This window comes from Cupressus sempervirens, chromosome 2, assembly GCF_028749045.1.
Source record: "Cupressus sempervirens isolate cs-2001-9-10 chromosome 2, ASM2874904v1, whole genome shotgun sequence".
NCBI lineage: Eukaryota > Viridiplantae > Streptophyta > Pinopsida > Cupressales > Cupressaceae > Cupressus > Cupressus sempervirens.
Window position 1 is genome coordinate 74,841,003 of NC_143119.1, and position 23,118 is coordinate 74,864,120.

A 23,118-nucleotide genomic window follows, 5' to 3' on the forward strand; every position below is an offset into this window, starting at 1 on the left:
GTCTGACCATGGTCTTGCTACCAAGTGTGTCGAGGTGTCTCCACTCCATGATAGGGGGTTCGCCGGGCACGAGGGGCCCAAACTTGGCCTCCAACCTATCATGGGGAATTATCCACGTTGTTGCCTCCAAAAATAGCCCAATTTCATAGTGTGACATTTAGAACGTCTTATGCTACAATGTCATAAATTCGCACATCCTTTCTACCAACAATGCAGCCCAATCGTACACTCTTCCATGTAGGATCTCGTTCACCATCGCCACCTATGGGAATAAAATGTCTGAAGTGCGGCTGGATCCTGTGAGGCAACTTTTTACTAAGTCCATAAGACAATGCCAGTGCCCTTCCTGAATGTTGGACTTTTTCAGTCCTCTACCCTTCGACATGTCCAAGAGGGTTTCTTTCTCCGTTTGTGTCAAATCCCCACATACCAACTGTACCAATTGTACCTTCACCTCTCGACTCAATTTTATCGATTTATTATTGATTTTCCATCCACCTTTTGCATGACCAAGTATTTTGAATACCCGTGTGAACTATGTTGGTCTGAATGATATTACCACGTCGTGTTCAAGATAGGCAAACGAACTAGTTCAGGAGAATCTATCGTATGTCTCTATCATTGTGTGCAAGAACCCTTCGTAGTCTCGAATGCAAACTACAAGCATCTGTATTGCCCATTCAACCTATGCCTTCCAAATGCTGGTTTTCACCAAAAGGTTATCAGGGGTCTCCTACCACCATCTCCTGCATTCTGCTCCATTCAAACCCTCAAACAAGACATTTTGTGCTATGAGATTATCAATTGCAGCCAACTATGTTGTTTGCTTGTCTTTCTTTTTACTTGCTCCTGTGCTTGTGCCTCCTGCAATACACACTCTTGATGACAAGGTTTTCACGTTTTTGTTCATGGTTGCAGTCGTTGTATTTTCCTCCAACTTCTTTTTCCAAGCTCTCTTTCTGGCTGATTGTATAACTGTCACTTCTTTGTCTTTTTGTATGAAGAAGACAAAAAACAGTTAGGTCAGTTGTTGGAATCCTCCAAGGGTTCTTCTGTTTGTACGGCTCTTGTTAACTGGTTCTCTGAAATAATTTATTGCTTCTGGTACGACTGTACCACCTTTATCCTCAATTCACTTGCATCTGTAGTACCTATCATAGCCATACAGTAGACCTTACGCTATGAATATGTTTGTTTCCTCGTCCGTACAACCGTACAACACATGCCTATAATTCCCTTGTACTTTCTTATAGTCGTACAACGCAGCAACTTATCTCCTATCTAGTCGTACAATGTAACCTCTTATCTCCAGTCTTTTAAATGTTCTATCCATACGGAATGTCTCACTGACTTTGCTTCCTATCAAGAAGTCTATAACTTTCCCTTCTTAGCTTACCGTACAATGATATGTTTCCACAATCTCTCTATCTATAACCCGTTTGCTTCCTTCTTTGTCTATACAGTGTTCACTTTTCCCCTATAGCCGTACGGTGTCCGTGCAGTGTGATTCCTTATAACCTCCTCTATGTGCTTTCTTGTTACCATACGGTTGTACGATTGATTTTGGTAACCTTCTGGCAATACATGTATTCTATTTCCCAAGCCGTACGGTGTTTTGGACAAGCTCCTAATCTCCTCGTGCGGTATATCTCCTCTGTTTGTTCAGTCGTACAGTGCATGTGTTATCCTTCTTATTCTTATTCCGTACGGTAATCATCTCCTATTCCACCATATAGTGAAGAGTAGTCTAACATCTTGTATCATTACTTTCGTTTAACCGTATGGTGTTGCTTTCCTCTGACTGTACGGGCCACACCTATTTCTCTTGTTAGTGGTCGCCTCTCACAACACTTTATATCGTACGGTGTCTATTTCTTCCCCATCTCCTTCTGTTGGTCGTACGGTTGCTCTGTTCTCCTACTTCACTTCTTTACCGTATGATGCTCTATTATTCTATTAGTACGATGCTCCTTCCCTTTGCTAAGTGTTTTGTTGTTGTGTTCGTATGGTACTCTTTTATATGCAGGTTGTACGGTGTTCCTTTTCTATTTGTTTTCTAATGTTGCCACTGTACATTGTCCTCTCAAAGCTGTACATTGCATTTCTATGGCTGTACGGTGCTATATAGTCCTGCTTATTTTAATTTTTTCATTGCTCTATTCATCTATTAGAATTTTCTCTGACTTCTTATTTGCACATATTTATTATAATTACTTATACTTACTTATCTTACATATATACATTACTATTTTTTATTTTATTTTTTTATACTGTCACTTAAGTGTTCAAGACGAAGGCATGTTATTTCTTTCGTGATAGACTTCCAGCTTCAATCCATTAATTGCATTGGCCACTTTCTTCTCGTCGATCATCCATAGTTTAATTGCTCCATTATCGCCAACTTCGCAAATTTTATATGGCCCGACCCATTTAACCTTAAATTTTCCTGGTTTGATTTCGTTGCGCCCATTATACTTCAAAACTAATTGGCCTAGTTGAAATTTGTTCAACTTCAAGTGCTTGTCGTGTCATGTCTTACGTCTATTCTATGTAACTTCCGTGGCCCATTGTGTCTGCAGTCGTCGCTCGTCAAGTTTATTTAAATTATACAATCTTTCCCTCAAACTTTCCATATGTCCTAGTTTGTTTTCAATCACGATCCTCAAACTTGGTACAATGAATTCCATCGGTACCACGGCCTCCTGCCCATACATCAACTGAAACGGAGCATGTCCCATGGTTACTTTGTATGAAGCACGATATGCCCATAATGCTGATGGTAGCTTTTCTTCCCAATCCTCTCTTTCGACTATGCAAAATTTATAAATCACTCCAACTAAGATCTTATTTGTAGCTTTTGCTTGTCTGTTGGCTCTCAAATAGTACAGGCTTGATAAGGAATGGTATATCTTGAACTCTGTGGTTAGTAGACAGATGACGTGATTGACGAAGTGTCCCCCACGATCGCTTGTCAACTATAGTGGGATTCCATAACTTGTGATGGTTTTCTCGTAAATAAATTTTGCCGTGCTTACCGCAGAGTTGTCTAGTAGGGCCTGCACCTCTACCCACTTGGTAAGGTACTCCATCGCTACCATAATGTACCTGCATCTTCTGGTTTTACTTACCTTGAGGGTTCCGACAAAGTCCAACTCCCATCGTTCAAATAACTACTATGCGTGTGAAGGGTTGAGAGGCATGAAATCCCTCTTCAGTGGTTTCCCAACCCTCTAACATGTATCACACACAACGACCCACTCCCTGGCATCGTTGTGCACGGTTGGCCACCATAAACCTCCCAAAAGTATCTTCCATACAGTTGTATCTGGCCCCATGTGTTCTCTTGCTGGTCCTTCATGTGCTTCCTTTGACACCTTAGATATTTCCTCTTCTAGAACACACTGTCTTAAAATCTGGTCGGGTCCCATCTTATAGAGCAAACCGTTGATCAACTGAAACGTTCGGCTCCTTAGCACCAATTTTCTCCTTTCGCTTGGCGACATTTCCCTAGGAAATTGTCCTGTCGAAAGATATTCCCTGATACTTGTGTACCAGGATGGTAATACCGCAATCTGGAACAATTATGCATCCAAAAAATGGTCGTTGACTCCTTCCGCTAGTTCTCCTGATTTGATCCTTGATAAATGGTCCACTCTCACATGACCTTTTCCAAATTGTACCACAATTTTGAATGTGAATTCTTATAATAGTAATAGCCACCTGCTTATCCTTCCTTGGATGATGGGCTTGTTCACGAGATATAACAGTGCTTGATGGTCCACATAAAATATGAATGGCGTCGCTAGTAGATAATGTCTAAAATTCTATACGACGTATACCATCCAAAGTGCCCCTCTCTCTGTTGTACTATAATTCTTCTTTGTTTCCGATAGTAGTCTACATGTGTTGATGCGAGTTTTGTATCACTTACATAACATATTAGGATTTGAATATTCAATATGGGATATCAAACATGCAACTCCTCTCTTGAAAAGTTATTACTCATGAAGACATAAGCAATAGCTCCAATGTTCCTTACACTGTTGGATACTCGCTCAGTTTTATCGATGTGATTCGCTGGTAATCACGTAGGCGGCCTTACGCTATTGTTGAGGATGACTTGGACTTTGGTGGGATGAAGGTGATGGTGGCTCGGTTTGTGAAATGTGCCGAAGCAGATAATGTTGATGGCGGCGATAGTGGAGGATGTCTGCCAATGGTGATGTTGATAGTAAAGTGATGGTGGTGGAAGGTGAGTGGATGCGTTTTGATACTTAACTTACTCCTCTAACTTGCTTCTCTAAGCTTCGACTACCCAACTACTCACTATTCTACTCCTACTCCTATGAATGGAAGGTTAGCAAATGGACGGGGATCGAACCTAATGAGAGGTGACCAGCGGCCTCACTTCCATAGGTGCAATGATTCAAAGGAAAAATAAACTAGCTTACCACACAAAGCTTCCCAACCAGCCGCTAGGATGCTAGTGGCCTAGTATTGATCCCTATCAAACATTTACCAATGCTACCACACAACTATCCAACTACTTTACTTTCACTTGAACAACTTAAAATGAAACCAACTTTAACAATTTGAAAGAAAAATCTAACAAAGTGGAAGTAGAAAACATGTAATAACACCCAATGTTCTTGATCAACATGCCAATCACAACAATGAAAAAGAGAGCAATTTTGGTATTATTTTCGCAACAATTTCTCTGACCACTTTACAAATGAGAGCAAATGGCCTTTTATAGGGGCCAAAAATACAACGGACGGTGGAGATCAAAACAAGATCAACGATCCAGATTGGATCCTCAAAACCCTAATTAGGGTTGCCACCCCATTGGCCAATGAGAAGCTGCCACCTCATCAATGGACCAATGAAAAAAGTGCAAAAAGTGGCAACCAATGAGAAAGCACCAAAATGGTGGCCAATCAGAAATAGACACTTGTCCTATTCTAGAAGAAAGGGAAATTTGCCACTTGGACTTACATCAAATGATCTTCTAATATAAATCTTCCTTTTTCTTTCATTTTCTTAGCTAAGGCAATGAACTTAGCTAGCCTTTCGTTAACTTCTTCCATAGGAGGACAAGGTGTGTGCTTCGCCTTGAGTTTCGCTGACTTCGCCACGCTGTTCGCTGCTTGTAGTATCTTTTCGTGATCCTTCTCATATTCCTTTGCAAATCCAATAAAAGCGTTGAGAGAGGAAAGGGTGCCCAAATGCTTTCTCTTGATAGCAACCTTTCCCAGTTTCATTAACATCCTCTTCTCTGATATCCTCAAAATCAAGTGCCACCCCAACGTCGCTCATCATGGTTGAAATAGAAGTGTCGACACTTGGACTGTGTCGTGCAATCTCGTTATGTATCTCTTCAAGTGTTCTAAATCTGTTAGTCAATGCAACAAACCAAGATTCAACTCTACTCAATCCTCTCTCATCAACCAACCTGGCCCTTTGCAAATGTGCCTCTGGTAGCCCAATGAACGCCTATAGCCTAGGAATAGCCAAATCTCTAATGGGAAAGAAACCTTTCCACTCTTTTTCGAATAATCTGTACTTGTCTCTAACGGTCACTAATGACTGGAATGTAGAGACGAAGGAAGGCAAGAAATTTCGCCCATCTTGGATTGTATCATGGATCCAATCCCTGACTTCGTGTAGCTGAGCTGATATCTCTCCTGAATTGCTCCCGCTGTCTTGAGGAAGGGCTGCCTAGTGCAGCTGTTGGATGGGCTGGCTATCTCTCCAATATTTATTCTCGGCCTCCAACTTTACTATCCTTTCATTTGCCTTCCTTAACCTCTCTCTGATCGATGCTATACCTTCCTGGACCTCCTCACACTCCATATCATCTGTATTCCTTCCCAAGTTATGTTCCACTATTTCATATTCTTGGGCCACAATCTCATTCACTGCCTTGTTGACTGTTGGAATAGCAATCTGAACCTTTCGGTGATCATCATTGTTGCTCCTGATTACCCTTGCCACCATTCTTGCCATTTGTTTTTGGTTCTCGCTATCACCCTTTTTTATTAACCCTTGTATGTCCTCAGTTGTATGGGCCGCTACTACCTCACCTCTTGGCATAAGCATTTGTCTTAACCATAGTGGTGCAGTGCATCTCCCCAAATCTAGATTTGGTTGAACTAACAAAGCATCACCAACAACCTTGGGTTCCTGACTTATTGCCTCGATGTCGATTGGTCCATCTTCTTCTCTACTAGTTTCTTCCATATCATTTCCTTGCTGATTCTCCGAGTGAGGGGAGTATTCAATGCTTTCACTATAGCCACTTGATTCCGAATAAGAGCTCACCTCCACCGCGGCCCCTTTATCATTCGAATTGACCTCTTGGCCTCTAGCTTCAACTATACTCTCTCTTGATGGCGCTGCATGTTGTCTCTTAGCTAAAGGCTCTGGATGTTCTTTGCCATTCTCTACCTCCAAAACTTTCTTCTTGCCATTTCTAATTATTTCTTGTTGCCGGCCATTTACTTCATTCTTGTGCCCAACTGATTATGTTTGTCTTTCTTTTGGCTTCATCATCTCATAGGTAAGGGGAATCCTTTGTCTTTGTAGCTTCCTTAGTCCTTCATTATACCATGACTCGGTATGTAAATCCACTACCCTTGTAACTCCTTCCAAGGAAGGATCCTGATGGTCATCCCAATCCATTGGATTCAATTATGTTCCTTCTACTGTATCATAGTCTTCTCTCAACACATTTCCATCATCCTCCAGTTGATCCGGAATATTGAGGCCTCGCCACCTAATAGCCCTCATCATGTTCACCATTAGCCTTGAGAAAGCTAGCTTTCTCACATGAAAGTCATCTTTGGCGTTGGCCCAAAAGTCTTCTATGGTGGGAACATGCTCAAATTCGTTTCCATGAGATGCCTTGATAAGACCATTAGGGTCAAACCCTTGCCTTGCTCTATACCATCCTAGATGATAACATTCCAATTCCTTTTCTACGGCTTCAAAGGAGGCCCGATTTGGACAACTATCATTGCCAATTATGATTGAGAATGAAATGCCTGTTTTTTCTTCGTTTCTCAATATTCTATCATAATGCTCAAGTTCTCTAGCCAATTCTAACAAAACTACCTTGTCGGATGGGTACCTTGGAAGCCTCTTGGGACAAACTGTACTTCCTGCCACTCTAATGTATGTAAACTACGAAAATTGGATGAACCAACTCCCAAACTTCTTAATTCTTGTCTCTACTTCCGATGAAAGTCTCTTAGCCGGTGTCCCTTGTAATACCCTTACTGTCTTCATGGCGAAGGCATCGCAAAATATCTTGTAATCTTTGTTATTGTGTAGAGGTACGGATAGCATTCATGTACCAAATATTGCCCCGGTCCGCTACCAACTTCTCCTAAGGCCTTAAGTCCCGGACTTTTGTACAATCTAGCAATTAGGTAGAACAGATAGGAGCTCATGTAGAATTGCCTTTGGTTTTGCACGGTTCTGAGTTGCAATTTTAAGTTCTCGCTTATGATCTTGGCCCAATCAAACCTTCTTTTCCCTTTCTTGATCTCATCAATGAAGAAGTACATCCAATTTTCAAATCTGATCCCTTGAGCTAGGCCCATGATCCGACTGAGCAGAACAACGAGATCACCATATTCTGGTTTGAAATCTGTCATTGTAAGCTTCGATGATCTGTTAACTCCTTTTCTTCCCTCGCATATCCAATTCTGCTTTAGATGCGTGTAATAGGCCTCTTGGTTATCTTGAAATGATTTAGTTGCTTGATCCATCATTACAATTGTCATGCCCTTGTACTAGGGAATGTTAAATGTTTCTTCAATTGCTTGTTCGCCGATGCTGGCCAACACTCTCTTCCCTTCATCAAAAATGATGGAATTACTGTTTAGATCAAATCTGGATACACATTCCATAATCAATTCTGGACAAGGCAATGTGGGAGGAAAAGCCGCTGCGTGTACAATTCCACTCTTATAAATCCTTTTTGCCAAGGGGGATTGTCCTTCCTTCAGTCTGTGCCTCATCCGTATCATGTCCATTGTACAGATATTGGTGTCGGTTATTCTCTTCATTTTCGAGAAGAAGGAAGTTTTGGGCGTCATATCCTCTGTCTTTCTTAGTGTTCGCCCGCTTGGGATTCTTACTTGCACTATCATCCTCCATGCTCGTCATCCTATTACGGGATAGTAGAGTGGTGGACCAAAAGGCAAGAAGAACCAAGTGGAGCAATCCTTAGACTAGAACGAAAGATGGATGTCAGCTTAAGCACTCCTTGCAACTCTAGATGATGAAAATTCACCTTAACCGATAAACTTACAACGACTTTTCGGAACCTAGGATATGACTTTCAAGAAGTTCAAATCCCTTTGCAAATTAGAAATTTACAGTCCTAAAACTATCCAACAATTGCCTTCTATGCAAAAATCAAACTTTCATATGTATCTCTTCTCCCAACAAAATTGCCAAAATCTGGTATAAATATGCAGTCCTAAGTAAGAAAAAATCAGACCTTCACCATGAATTGCTCAAAAATCAGAATCAGATCTGTCTCAATAAAATGCCAAGAATGGAAAATTTTGCCTTTGTCTCAAATTCGCCCATGCATGAAGTCTAAAATCTGTCCAAAATGCTACCTAGGGCACAAATCGCAGCCCACAAATGGAGGAGAAAACCACCAAAATATGTAAGAATCTGCCCACAAGAAAAATCACCAAGGTCTGAAAATGGAGAAATGCAAGCAAAAAATTGCCCAAGCATGCAAAAAACTGCCTTCCACTAAATTCGCCCAAGTCTGAAAAAAATCTGCTCCTCCACAAAATTCACCCAAGTCTGGAAAAAATCTGCTCCTCCACAAAATTCACCCACATAGAGAGGAAGAAATGATTTGTGAAAATGAGATGGGGAGGAGACTCCCTTTATAGCCAATTGTCTTTCTCCATAAAGCTGGCCTACATGGTCTAGGAGAAAACAAAAACAAAAATTAAATTCAAGTTAAGGCCCACAATTAAATACTTAGCTAAAAAAAATTAATTTTGCTAAAAGAAAATTGCACTTCTAAATTTACCAATTAGCTCCAATTGCAAAACGAAATTAAATGGCCTCGAGGGTGTTAAATATTTCCATTTAATGAGGGTTTAGTAATTAATACGTCATTAAATTTGGATTTTGGCTAACCAAAAGCCATTTTTTCAATATTAAATTACTAAAATTCATTAAAAAACTTAAAAGTTTTCAAGGCAATTAATCCAATTAAAGCCAATTTTTTGTAATTTTCTACCAAATCGATTTTGCCAAGCTAAAAATTAAAAAATTAAAATTGCATTTAGAACCAAAAATCGATTTTTTTGCAATTTTCCTCATTTCAACAAAATTAAAAAATTTCACCAAAGAAAAATTTAAGATTTTTCCAAAAACTTAAGTCTAATTAAAATTTCTCTTTTGAAAATTATCCAAATTTACAGAGTTAAAACCAGAATTTCAAAAGAAAACGTCTAAGTACAAAATTCACAACTTTATCCTGCCAAGTTGAAATTAACTTAGAAAATTATTCGGCCTAAGGATAAAATTGATAGCTCTGGAAAATCAAATTGAAACAAGGTGAAAATAAGCTAAGCCTCCCAAATTTGTCCTGAAGGTGCCAAGGTGTGAAATTTTCAAAACTCAAAAATTTTGGGCAATCCAAAAATTTGCTGAGGTGAAAAAAAGAAAGGGGGTCCCCAAGATTTGGGGCGATGTGTGAAAACCTCACAACAACATGCAAGTACACCGGATGATCCAATCCGTGATCACCTGTTTGTGCCAATGTCGCTCCAATTGCATAGTTTGACGCATCGATATGAAGATGAATCTCCTTATCCCGATTCGGATAAGCCATGATAAGCACTGTAGTTAGTCTGGTTTTCAATCCTTCAAAAGATTCATTCTGCTTTGTATCCCACTTGTTGTGTTCTCCTTTGCATGTTAGTTTGTCCAGCGGGTAGGGATATTTTCACAAAGCCCTTAATGAACCTTCGGTAATATCCAATATGTTCGAGGAACGATTTTACCTCTGTTACATCCGTTGACGGTGGCATTTCCAAGATTACCCAGACTTTGTTAGAATCCGTCTTTAATCCTGCTTTGCATACGATGTGCCCTAATAGCTTCCCTTGCGGTACCATGAATCTACATTTCTATCTTTCCATGCATTCTCTGAGTGCGGTTATATGCTTGTCCTCTACACTAAAAATTGACCAGTCATCCAAAAATGCCTTGAAATTCTCAACTGACATCTTATCAAATATGCTCTCTAAAATGTTGCTGGAGCATTACACAATCTGACGGACATCCTATTGTAGGCATATACTCCATCCTCAGCTATGAAGGTTGTTTTAAGCCTATCTTCCTCCGCGATGGATATCTGGTTGTATCCAGAGAATCCATCCATAAATGAATATATTTCGTGCTTCGCAACTTCTTCCAAAATACTATCGGGGAATGGTATCAAGGACGGATCCTTGATGGTTACTTCATTCAGGCATCGAAAGTCCACTCATATTCTTATCTGAGTGGTGTCCTTCAAAAATATCACAATCGAAGATACCCACTCACTCGTCTACACCCTTAAAAAAATGCCTACTTCAAGCATTTGGTTGATCTCATCAATAACTTGTACGGCATGGTTGTTGTTCATCCTGTACAACCACTTCCATATGGGTACTATTCCTTCTATCAGTGGTATATGGTGGACGTATAGTTCCAGCAGTACCCTTTCAGATCCTTATACATCTACGCGAATACGTCCTTATATTCCTTGAATATTTTGAACGCTACTGCTTTCAGGACTGGATTCCAGTCATCTCCCACAAAGATATTTTGCGAATTAGCCTCATCCCTTAAGTTCATCATTTTTACTGTAGGCTCTTCGTACTTAATAGGTTTGTCTTCACTAAACGTATGCACAGGCGTTTCATCTATCCATGCTTCTCCTTCCTTTACTTTGCTATACTCTTTTGGAAATTCATTCTCTTTTTTCCATCCTCAACCCCTAACATGTTACAGCTTGAAAAGAGCTCATGTCCTCCATCTGCCAATGGAGTAGGCCATTCACCAAGTCTAGGTCGTCATTGTTAGACCCTCCTTCCAATCTCAATATTCCCTCTTCGTCAGGTTCCATTCTTTTCTTCCCCTTGTCGTTACCTCCGCCTTTGCCTTTGAAATCCAACGATGCTCCCTCCTCTACTACCATCTGTGTGTAAGTTGATTAGAAATCTCTGGCCTTCGCCTTCCATGGATAGAGTATTCCGTTTCCAATCATGTTTCACCTTCGCTTGTACTAGCCAGCCCCATCCAAGGATGGCATTGTACCCTTTTTCTTTTTAATGGTACCAACACGAAATCCAATAAGAATGGTTGCGTCCCAATGGTTACAGGTTGCACCATCAGGGTCCCTAAAGGCTTGATCCCATGCTGATCGTTGTAAGCAATTGAAATGTAGGTGGCCACAACATGGGTTGCCCCAACTTCTTCCATACATCTTCCGGCAGTACATTCACTCCTAACCCTCCATCTACGATTGTGTCTGTGAGTATGGTTCTGACTACTGCACAATGCCTTCCCATAGTGAGTGCCAGTAGCACTGGGTTTGTCGCAGTTGTTCCGCTGCCATCTTTTCCTATCTCTTTTGTTGCTTTCAGGAGTGGTGTCATGTTCAGTATGACAATTTGTAGCTGAGGCATTGTAAGAAGGTCATTTAGTTTTATAGGAACTTCAATTTGCATTACCTGCCATATAACATTTTGTTCTACCAGGTTCCTCTTTGAGGTACCAACAGTGTCTTTTGTTTGTGATTTCTTAGCTTCCATTTGTTTTTCTAATTCCGCTTGCGCTTGTTGAAACCTTTTCTTTTCCTCTTCTACAATAGCATACGTTGCCTTCTTTGCTTGCTCGTGAGTGATGGATAATGTCTCCTCCTCACATGTTTCAATACTTAACAAGTCTACCCCTTGCTTAGTGCATTTCGAATCCTCGTGGTCTCCCGAACCACACCATCTGCACAACAACTATGGTGCTTCCTTCATGGTACAGTCTCTGGCAAAGTGTCCCCAAAGGTTGCACGCATGGCATTGTATCATCGGTTGTCCACTCGAGTCATATTGTATCCGACTTCAGCCTCCATTATTGTTAATATTATTATTATTGTTACCGCCTCATTTATGCCAATTATTGTTATGGTACCCTCCTAAAGTTGTGTCACTGTTCGTGTTCGTTCTTGCTCCTACGATGGATACTTCCTACGTCAATAACACTTGTTGATGTCCCTTCATGTTCATATTGAACGGGCATTCCTTGGTGGAATGTCCCACAATTTGGCAGATATTGCAAAATTGTTTCTTCAGGCAGGAGCCCTTTGTGTGGTCCTCCTTACAATCCCTACACCACAGTTCCCCTTTCACTGAGTCAGGATTCTTTTTCAAATTTTTGAACTCCATCGCCTGTAACATATCCTTCTACAATGCTCAAGCATTCTTACTCAACTCTTCGTCACTACTACTACTTTCGGAAGATGAATCATCTAAGTCGGATGATTTGTTTTTCTTCTTTTTGCTCGTTTTCTACTCACTCTCCAAATCCATCTATAATGTCCCCTTTTTAGCATTCATAGCATGATGTTGTCGTTAGCCTATTTCCCCACAGTCCCGTAGGCTAACCAGGACATGAAAGGGGCTTAGACGCCATTTCGCCTAGATAGTTTCAATTGCAGGTCTTTCTGAGGGGTTTTGAGGCAACTTTTGGCATACTTACTATTTATAGTATGTCATCTTGGACATGGTCGGACATCCAGTGGCAACGATATGTCGATGGTAATTGTTTAAAATCGACAAGAAAACTTGTTTATCATTGATAAGATTTGTTATGCATTGATAAAGCTATTTTATAAAGTTAAATTTAAATATTTAACTTTATTAATGCATAGACTATAGTTTGTGGGAAATATTTAAATTAAAAGAGACCCTTTTATTTTATAACACATTGGAGACATAAGTTACATAAAGGGAGTTATGTTTTATCCCACATTGAGAAAACGAAGGATGGAGCTCTTGTGAGAACACTATAAAAGAAATGGAAGACCTTTTTTTAAGTATGCTTGGAAATATCAAAAAAATTGGGTAATATTCTGGAGATTGTATCTCAATAGTTTGAAGGACGAAATCCCTTCAAGCTGGAAATCTTGACGCCATTGTAAGATATGGTTTTGAGATTCAACATGGTAACAGCAAGTTCCTGTCGTGCGGTACTTTAGCAACGAGTTACTGTAGCAATCGAAATCACTATAGCAGCAAGTTACTGTAGCAGTCGGAATCACTATAGTAGCGAGTTACTATAGCAGTCAGAATCACTGTAGCAGCGAGTTACTCTAGCAGTCCGAATCACTATAGCAGCGAGTTACTGTAGCAGCCTGAATCACTGTAGCGTGGTACTGTAGCAGCGAGTTACTGGAGCAGCAAGTTATTGTCGCAATCCGGATCACTGTAGCTACAAGTTACTGTAGCAATTTCAGAACTATTAACACTGCTGCAACCGCAATGGGTATGGACCATCATTGAACTTTATAGTTGATATAATGCGTTGAGTTTAATGAGAAGATATGATTGTTATGGTAGTTGTAATTTCCTGATAAATTTGAAACAAGAAATAAATGAATGGTCATTGTTATTAGCTGCATATGGTTCTATGTTGCCTCCTATTTGCATCTCATATGAAACACAAACAATCTTGAAAAACCATTGATCAACATCAAGCTGAAAACTATAAGAAATTTAGTTGCAAAACAATTGTTTGACAAAATTACAGGAAGAAATAGACATTAAAATAACAGAACAAGGCAGGTTGTTACACCATCACTCAATTATATGCATCTATGTACAACGCTGGAGGTACAATTTTCATCGTTTTCTTCAATGTTGTCGTAGCCCTTCCACAAACTATCTTTTCTTTAATCCGTCAACTGGTTGGCTTTCCATTTTCCCCACCAGCTCCTTCAGCCTTCTTGCATATTTTGTTCTTTCCCTGTTTTGTACTATATATTTTCACTACTATTTCGTTATCATCCCTCAATAGTCAGAATTCTGCTATGAATTCTTTCTTGATATTTGACCATGTAGTTAATTTTTTGAGGATCGACATCCAAAAACTAATCAATCGCTACACCCTGTAGGGTCACCGGAAACTGTCGGACCCAATCATCCTAGTTCATTACACCGTTCACCATCCAGATTGTTTCACAAGTTTTACAGTGTCTAACTGAATCAGCCATCCCATCACCATTAAACTTGAGTAATTTTTCCTTAGGTCCTGCCATCATTAATTTCTTCTGAATCTTTGGTACTTGTTGGGTATCCGCGTTGTTCTGAGTACCCGCATTGTTATGCACAACTACCCTACTTTGGACAACCATGTTACCTGGTGTGAAGGGATCTTCTTCAAGCGAAGTTGTTTGATTCTCTACATGTATTCATTCATCAAGTGTCTCCGGAACGAAGAGTTCACCCCACACTCGTGCTCCTTCGACACTTCGGGTCATGTGGGTACCTTCTCTTCTGTTCGGGTCCTCTACCCTCGACGTATACAAGTTAAGGAACTCCTCCCTTGTCTCTTCCACCAAATTCAATCTCTGTCACATTTCTTCAAGCAATTCCTTGGCACTCTACAGTCTACTAGGTGAATGCAATCCCTTCGTCAGTGCTCCTTCACCCCCTGAGTGTCCATCGGTAAGCTACTGAAACTTCTCTCTACGCTCCACCTGTTGTGCTAAAATTAATGCTTCCCGTGTCGTGCGTATATCATCCTTGTCTTTTATTTTATTCCTATCTTTATGAAGCAAATTCGGCATTAATCTTCATAACACCTCTTGTATACCAAGTTCAAATGGCAACAGCACCAAATGTTTACCGTTCAAGGTAAATAGATACTTATCGCATTAAGGTGCTAGAATGTAACGCAAAACATGATACTTTATTCATATAAGCAATATGCAACAATGATTACAATGATAATGATGATCCAATAATCCATTTAGATGATGTACATATACTTTCTCGAAGGGGTGACTCAACCATCACGCACCCTTTCGGATACAATTCTACCCATCCACTATAATATAGATTTTACCAACAACACTTAGCTTCCTAAAGTCAGCTTTTTATTGAGAAGAGTTGCTTCTGCAACATTGGCTCTTGCACAATCTCTGGCAACTGAGATTGGAGATGATCAGATACTTGTGGGAAAATTTCGTAAAGATTCCAATCGATTCAAGAACAATTCCCTTTAGGAATCTTCTTCATCGAGTAAGTCTGATTCACTGGTTCAAAAGTTAGCAAATGAGCTTCTAGCACTCAAAAAGCAAATATCTCAAGGCTCATTTGTGACACCATACAAGGATATTCCAAGGCAACCATATCCTAATGCTGCAAATAATTATGCAACTAAAAATCAGAATAAGCTTCCTCCTTTGGAAAGGCTTGCACTTGAAGCACCACCAAGTAATACAACTACTGGTTACTTTGAGGCTGATTCGATGAATGATAATCAAGATGAATATCCTTCTGAGGATACTGCTGCTCTATATCATGATGATCATCAAACAATTGGGGACTCTACTATTGGGTATGTACAATACAATGATGAAGATCATGAAAACGATTTTGCACAAGCTTATGCAGTTATGACATGTTCACAAACCACACTACCTCAACAACAACAAGAAGTTGAAAAGAAGTTGGATATTCCTCACATGCCTAACCATTGCAAAGAGGGGAACAACATTACCTAGCGTACCTAATGATCCAACTAGAAATCAAGTAAGTGATGATCAAACTTTTCCTGCATCTAGTATTTTGAAATCCAATATGCCTAATACTAGTATTAAAACCCAGGCTGAAAATTTTAATTCTTCTTTAGCAAATTCTTTCCAAGCTTTTGATGTCATAGATCATGCTAAGAAGACTAAAATTCAGATGTCTGAGGTAGAATACCTACAAGCCTATCCAGATCAGCTGGATAGACTTACTAAATTTGTCAAAGAACCCCAACTTACCCAGACTCATTTGGTTGCCCCTAAATATAAAAATATGCCAAATAACCTAATTACCATTCCATCCTCAATTCGAGGAAAAAATGAACCTTTCTATCTTTCCTTACTAATCAATGGTTTCAAGTTAAGCAATTGTACTATAGATTCTAGTGCATTTGATAATGTTATGCCAATCAAGGTTGCAGATGCTTTAGGGTTGACTTTAACTAAGTCTTTTTATAGCTATTATTCTATGGAAAACAAACGTCTCTGAAAGGACAAATCAAAGATGCTCAGTTTTCCTTCGTGTCTTTCCCAGACAGAAAGATAAGATGACCATTTTAGTTGCAAATGTACCAGCCTCCTATGGTATGTTACTTGGCAGCAATTTTTGCAAAGATATAGGAGGAGAACTCAATATGGATATGACTGAAGCTAGAATACTAGTTAAAGGTGTTATGTAGAAGTTGCACCTTGAAAGAGAAACAAAGTATGTAGTAGTTAAGTCCAATGACCCACATGCTCATTCTTTTCGAGTCAGCCGGAATGGGTAACTACTACCTACATACTGATGAACTATCCAAATATGCCAAAGATTGGACTAATTCTGAAAGTTCTTCATTACTATCAAACACTGAAAGATTTGTTGATGCTATCAAAATCATAGAAGATATTAATTCCAAAAAAGGAGTAGTTCTTGAAAGTGTTCCTATGGATTGTCTAGAGAAAGAAGAATTTTTTTCCGAAAGTGATTCCACTGATTCTCTTGAAGGGAAAATCATTCTTAATGATTGTGAAGCAAGTTCTAGTAGTTCTACCGCTATTTGGATTATGGAATTCAATGGAAGTTGTGCTTCTATGGGGTCTGGTGCTAGAGTTGTGTTTGTTTCACCTAAAGGAGAGTTTTTCCCTTTTTCTTATAAGTTGCACTTTCCTAACACCAATAACACAACTAAATATGAAGCCTTGATATTGGGGTTGACTATGGCACAAGCCAAAGGAATTCAAAATTTGCATATAAAGGGAGATGCTGAGTTGGTAGTATGTCAAGTCAAAGGTCAATATCAAGCAAGAAATGATCGACTTAGACATTACCGTGATTTAGCTTGGGATTACATCAAGTTGTTTAGTCCTTTCAATATTTCAGTAATTCCAAGACAATTGAATGATAGGGCTGATTCACTGGCTGTTTCAGCAACTCTGTTACTTCCTTGTCAAGGCTTTAAAGATAGCATATATGAAATATAATTGGTTTATTGACCAAGTATTCCAGATAATTGTGAGCATCGGCAAGTGTTCAACGATGATACTCAGATCATAAATTTTCTTGAAACAAAGGAGGGTTTTGATGAGATGTACTTTGAAGGAAGTGAAAATGCCTCAAATCAAGTAATTTCTAAGATAGATCCTGAAGCTGGTCATGAAGTTATTTAGCTTAAAAGTAAAAAGATTCCCAAAGGTTTGATTTCTTGGGAAAAGATTTTTGACAAGCATGATAGATATGTTAAGGAACAACAAAAGACAAGGACGAGATCTTTGGAACAATATGAGAAATACAACATTGGAACTGAAGAAGATACAAAGCTGGTTAACATTGGCAATTGGTGCACGGAGGAGAAGGAAAATTTCGTCACCTTGCTTCGTGAATACAAGATGTTTTAGCTTATTCTTATGAAGATCTCATGTCTTTCCGTCCAAAAGAAGTACTACATGATATTCCTCGTAACTTTGGCTCAGTTCCTTTCCGCCAAAAGTAGAGACAATACAATCCGAAGATTTCAAGTACTATTTTGGCTGAAATTAAAAAAATGCTTGAAGCGGGTATTATTTTTCCTAGTCATCACTCATCATGGGTAGCTAATATAGTCCCTATTAGAAAGAAGAATGAAGAAATTCGCATATGTATGGATTTTCGTAATTTCAATCAGGGGTCTCTTAAGGAGAATTATCCACTTCCGGTCATGGACCAAATATTACAAGTTGTTACTGGTTCTGAAATGTTATCTATCTCAGATGGCTTTTCAAGTTACAATCAAATTGAGGTTTGTGGAGATGATCAATATAAGACAACATTTACTACCTCATGGGGAACTTTGGCATATTGGTGGATGTCTTTTGGTCTTATCAATGCTGGAGCAACTTTTCATCGAGCAACAGATCTTGCTTTTGATGGTCTGATCAATGACAACATTGTTATATACTTAGATGATTTGACTGTTTACTCCAAAAAATGTCAAGATCATTTCTTTCATCTCCAACAAGTCCTAGAAAGATGCAGACAACATGGCGTGTCTTTGAATACCAAAAAATCAGTTTATGGTCTGATGGAGGGTAAGCTTTTAGGACATATTGTGTCTAAAGAAGGTATTAAGATTGATCCAGAAAGGGTACAAGCAATACAAAGTTTATCTTTACCATCAAGTAAAACTGCAGTTCATTCTTTCTTTGGACAGGGGAATTTCCTGAGAAGGTGAATTGGAGGATGGGTGGACTGTGATGAACTGGATTTCTGAAGCTAGTTGGCCAGCCTGGTGGTGCTCCAAAGCACCCTTCTAGTTTTCCTTTTTGCTTAAATCTTAATGAAATAATTTGTTTTATGTTTGAGTCAACCCTAGCTGACTTAAAAGGCTGAAAATGCTTTCGAAAATAAAATACTTTTGATGTTCGTTGGGCTGGCTTGGACAGATTTTATCAGATCACCATAGATAAATGTGTAGTGGCTTTAGCTCAGGTTATGCTTGGATGGATGAATATATTATTGCCTCAGCGAATGGGATATTTGGGATAAAACCCCCAACTAGCTAGGCACCACTCCTGACTCTGTTGATCGCTCTTTCAAGTAAAAATCATTTAAATCCGTCAAGTTTGATCACCATTTGATGCACAGTGAAATGCCAGATTACACTTCAAGAAGCCATCGCTGATAGAAGTGCAGATACGACTGTGGATTTGTTGCACAAGAGAAGAAAAGAATATCATATCACCGACCTGGAAGTGCACAGAATAAGTTCACAACCAGTCCCAGAGGTATAATCGATAGTAAAAGAACATGCAGGCCGGGCTGGGATATTAGTGCTAGTCCTTGAGCCGCCATCATTTTTCATTGATATCAAAAGAGAGGCTATACAGATTGAACATCAGAGTCAGGGCAGGAGACACCAGTGATATTCAAGGTTGGAAGCATCATGTGATACAAGCTGAGTGGCTATTCAGAGTCTGCGGTAGTTGATTATTCAGTTGTTACTCTCAAGAAGCCTTAAAGTTTTGATCCATAAATTCACCATGAATATATTGAACTGAATGAACTGTCCTCAGAAAATCACAGGATTGTTGATTTTCCCTTGACAAAAAACAGCAAATACCAATGTAAGAACAAGATTATTTTGCAGTTGAAATCCATATGTTACGAACATATACAAAAAATGCATTCTACAAAAATACTGCTTTCTGTCACTTTTTCTGTGTTTTCTAAGTACTACTAATGACTAGGTATTTTTCAAACTATTAGTAATAACAAACCTACAGTTGATTGATTTGTCTATTAGCTAATATCATGACTGATATCCTATAGTGTTTTCAATGTGGAGAATGTATCTTTTACTGACTCACCTGACGATTAACAGCACAATCAGGTCGGAGCTCTGTTGCAGCTACAATAAATTCTTTTCCATATTTTGCACCAAACAAGTTGCGTATGTGTAATAGCTCCGGTAGGTCAGAGCATCTTGGTGCAGCAAATATTAAACTAGCTATTGCTTCTCGTAAATCCAGGGGGCATTCCCTGCAGTTGCCATAAGTTTCTTTATGCAATAAGGTTAAATTGCATTATAAAGCATGTAAGGAATCTATATGAATGAAGCTCAATGCTATAATACTGTAACAATAAAGAAGCAACCACTAAATGAATAAATCCAGCCTTTTTCTTTCTTTGCTCAAAAGAGTCAAAGGTAAGAATAGATGTTTAATGCTTCATCAAGCTCTGGCCAATTGCTATAACGAAGTGGATGACCAACTGTGTTAACCCTAAGCTATTTAATCAATATCATAGACTAAATGAAAAGAACCAGACAAAGGTAAAGAAAATCTGTGGTGACCCCCATCTACAACTTCGCTGTTTTGCTCACTCTGTAAATTAATTTATCATTCTGTCTCTTCACAATGCATAAGGACTGTTAGCCTATGTAGTTATTTCATGACAACATTGGACAATTAATTTTGAGGCTATGTGTATAAACATATTTGATGGTTCATCGTATCAATATTTTAAAAAAATTGCAGTCAACTGTGGCTTTATGTGCTATATGTATAATAAAGCAATTTGATGTGTAACATAACTGAAAATAAGCAGAATATCAGAATATTAAAATAAATCATGGTATTCATTCCATTAATAACAGGCAGTGCATATTTTGAAAAAGTCCCAACATAGGCAACATAGAAGTGAAGCAGAATAGAGTTGGGATTTTAATATGCACATGGAAACAATTAATTAGCGCACTATATTATAATAATGTATGTTATTGTTATTAACTAGTAAATTAATAGCAGCTATTAATATTATTATTAACTTCATTTATAATTCTAATTTATCATTATATTATTAATTTTATTACTATTGTTCAAAGTTCACAGATATTTTTGTACATTAAAATTATTACAAACTAATAAATATGCATATTGCCTTTAATATTTCTGATTTTAGGCCATCAAAAGGTGACCCTCTTAACATCACCAACAGTCTTTGTAAAAGTTTTTGTCTAATTAAACATGTTGGTGCTTTTGGAGGAAGACACAAGCTATTTGATCTTCTTTCATTGATGTGGTTTCCTTGCATTGCATTCAAGAAGTGAATTTAATGGTGGATTTTTCAGCAAACTTGGGTATGGATCAAAAGTCTTTATGGCATCATACAAGATGTATCCTTTCACCAAGCGCATGAACACTTGCCCCATGAATCAGTGGTTTGACAAGGACTACAAATCCGTTCACTGCTCACTTCGCTCGACCTTCTCCACCGTTTCCCCTGCGTTCGTCCAATTGAGGCTCGCCTACTGCCGCTTTCTTTGCCACAAGTGGATGTTCTTCACGATGTGTTAGCCCTCATATAGACCTTAGTAATAAATTTTCAATTTATGGTCTTGAACCCCTTTGAACAATGGTTCGAAGTGGTTCGAAATGGTTCATCTTGCAGGTTCAGTACAAAAGTTCAGAGGTTCAACAAGTTTGAAAGTTCAATCTACATTCCAAACAGGTTCATTGGTTTGATATGGCACATGTGTTCAGATGATTGTTTCCAGAATGTGCGAGACCAATGTCATGTCTTCATGAGCAGTAATTCGGAAGTTCATAAGTGCAGTTCCAAGTCAAAATGCATGTCCAAGTCAGGTCTTCATATGCAGATTCAAGTACCCTAGTTTGAAGTTCAGCTTCAGATTCAGAGTTAAATTTAGAGACATGATTATGGGTGCAATTCAACAGTTCAGTTATTTCCAAAGTTTCACAAGTTTGGTAGTAAAGGTGATCTGACAATTTCACAAGTTTGAAGTTTAGTTCAAATTCTCGAGTTCAATTTCATTTAATTCGAAGATCCAAAGGTAAATGCAGATTTGACCAGTTCCAATTTGGTAGCACAAACTCAAGTACAAAGGTCTGAGGCTGCAAGTATAAAGACTCGGCATTCATTGGTTTAAAATGAAAATATTCAAGAGGTTTGTAATGAATTTAGAGGGCAGATGTCAGTCAATTATGGAATCTACATCTTTTTGGCTTGGGGAAAGATAGCCGGTTGCTAGAAGGAATCTTTTGTTGCAAAGACATCGAGATGTCATTATCTGCTGATAATGATAAACCTATGGTGGGTAATATGGTCGATGGAATAAACAATGATTATCAATCATATACATTGATGGAGTGAACCCCCATAAGTGAATAGGACGGACACGAGTTGTGTTGGTTTCATAGGATGCCGAGAACATGGGATCCATATCAAGGAGAGTCAACTATTATGAAGGTATTGACATTCAGCCTTGGCGATTAGTGTCTTGCGGCCACACTATTTAGGTGCCACATGTCTGCATACAGAATGAATATCATGAGGATGTTTTTCTTACAACGTGGTCAATTACACCTATAACATGGTAAAATGGGAATAGTATATGCGCACACGTCCACATTCAAGCCATGGCATATGATACCAACTTAGGAATAGCATCCTCATGTTTAATTCGCTCATGAAGGAAAACTTCTAAAAAGGGACTCTATCCAATATGCAAGTAGTCGATGCATCCCACTTAGAAACCAACGTAGCAGATGGCATTGTGAAAAGTAAAACTTATATTTGTATTAAAAAAAAACCTCTGGCAGTTCGAAGGCTTTGTTGATTTTTTGAAACCTGAAATATTGTGTTGGGTAGCGGTCCCATACGCAATGGATGGCTAAGATGTGATAAGCATATTGAATCCACGGAACATGCCAGGTAGGAACACCGATTACTCGATCACACAACGTTGAACCACAACCTGTGACATGAGCGTGCCTAATGGCGATTGAATGAGAATGCGTAACAAGTGTTCGATGTAATGTTGATGCACAATCCATCCAATAGCCCGATAGAGAAGCAAATATCAAGTTATGTACATATGAAGTTTATGCTCCACTTTTCCCTCAAGTTTAGAAGGATATCGATGTGGCATGATGGATTCTTCGAAGCCACAATACGAAGTATGACAAAGCATGTGATCTGTTTGATAGAATGCCTGAAATCTAATACACTCATACTACGAGTTGGATACATAACGTGCCCCTACTCCCGATGATGACTGTCAATATAGAATGGGAAACCACCTGACGACAATTGACAACCAAACCTTGGGGGAAAGCGTGTGGTGTCAGGAGAATCCGGTTTCATATGCAGTTTGAAAGAGAATGGAAAATGCCCATGGCTCATAACTCTTCAATACCTGTCAATTCCTCATAAAATGGTGAAGGATCCTACTTAATTTGAATACATGGTAATCATTGGGAGTGAAGAGCACCCGATTTCATCATTTGTTTAGAAATCACGTCGA

The 23,118-nt window shown here is 38.9% G+C and overlaps 1 protein-coding gene across 3 annotated transcripts in view; it reads right to left on the minus strand.

Annotated features, from left to right (window-relative positions):
- LOC149571111 (uncharacterized) overlaps positions 1 to 23,118 on the minus strand; it is an 83,666-nt gene that overhangs the window by 23,692 nt on the left and 36,856 nt on the right. For all 3 annotated transcript variants that reach the window (XM_089812673.1, XM_089812672.1, XM_089812671.1), the window contains one exon: positions 19,661 to 19,832. In XM_089812673.1, coding sequence (XP_089668799.1) covers positions 19,661 to 19,832 — 172 coding nt within the window. The remainder of the gene's footprint in view (positions 1 to 19,660; positions 19,833 to 23,118) is intronic.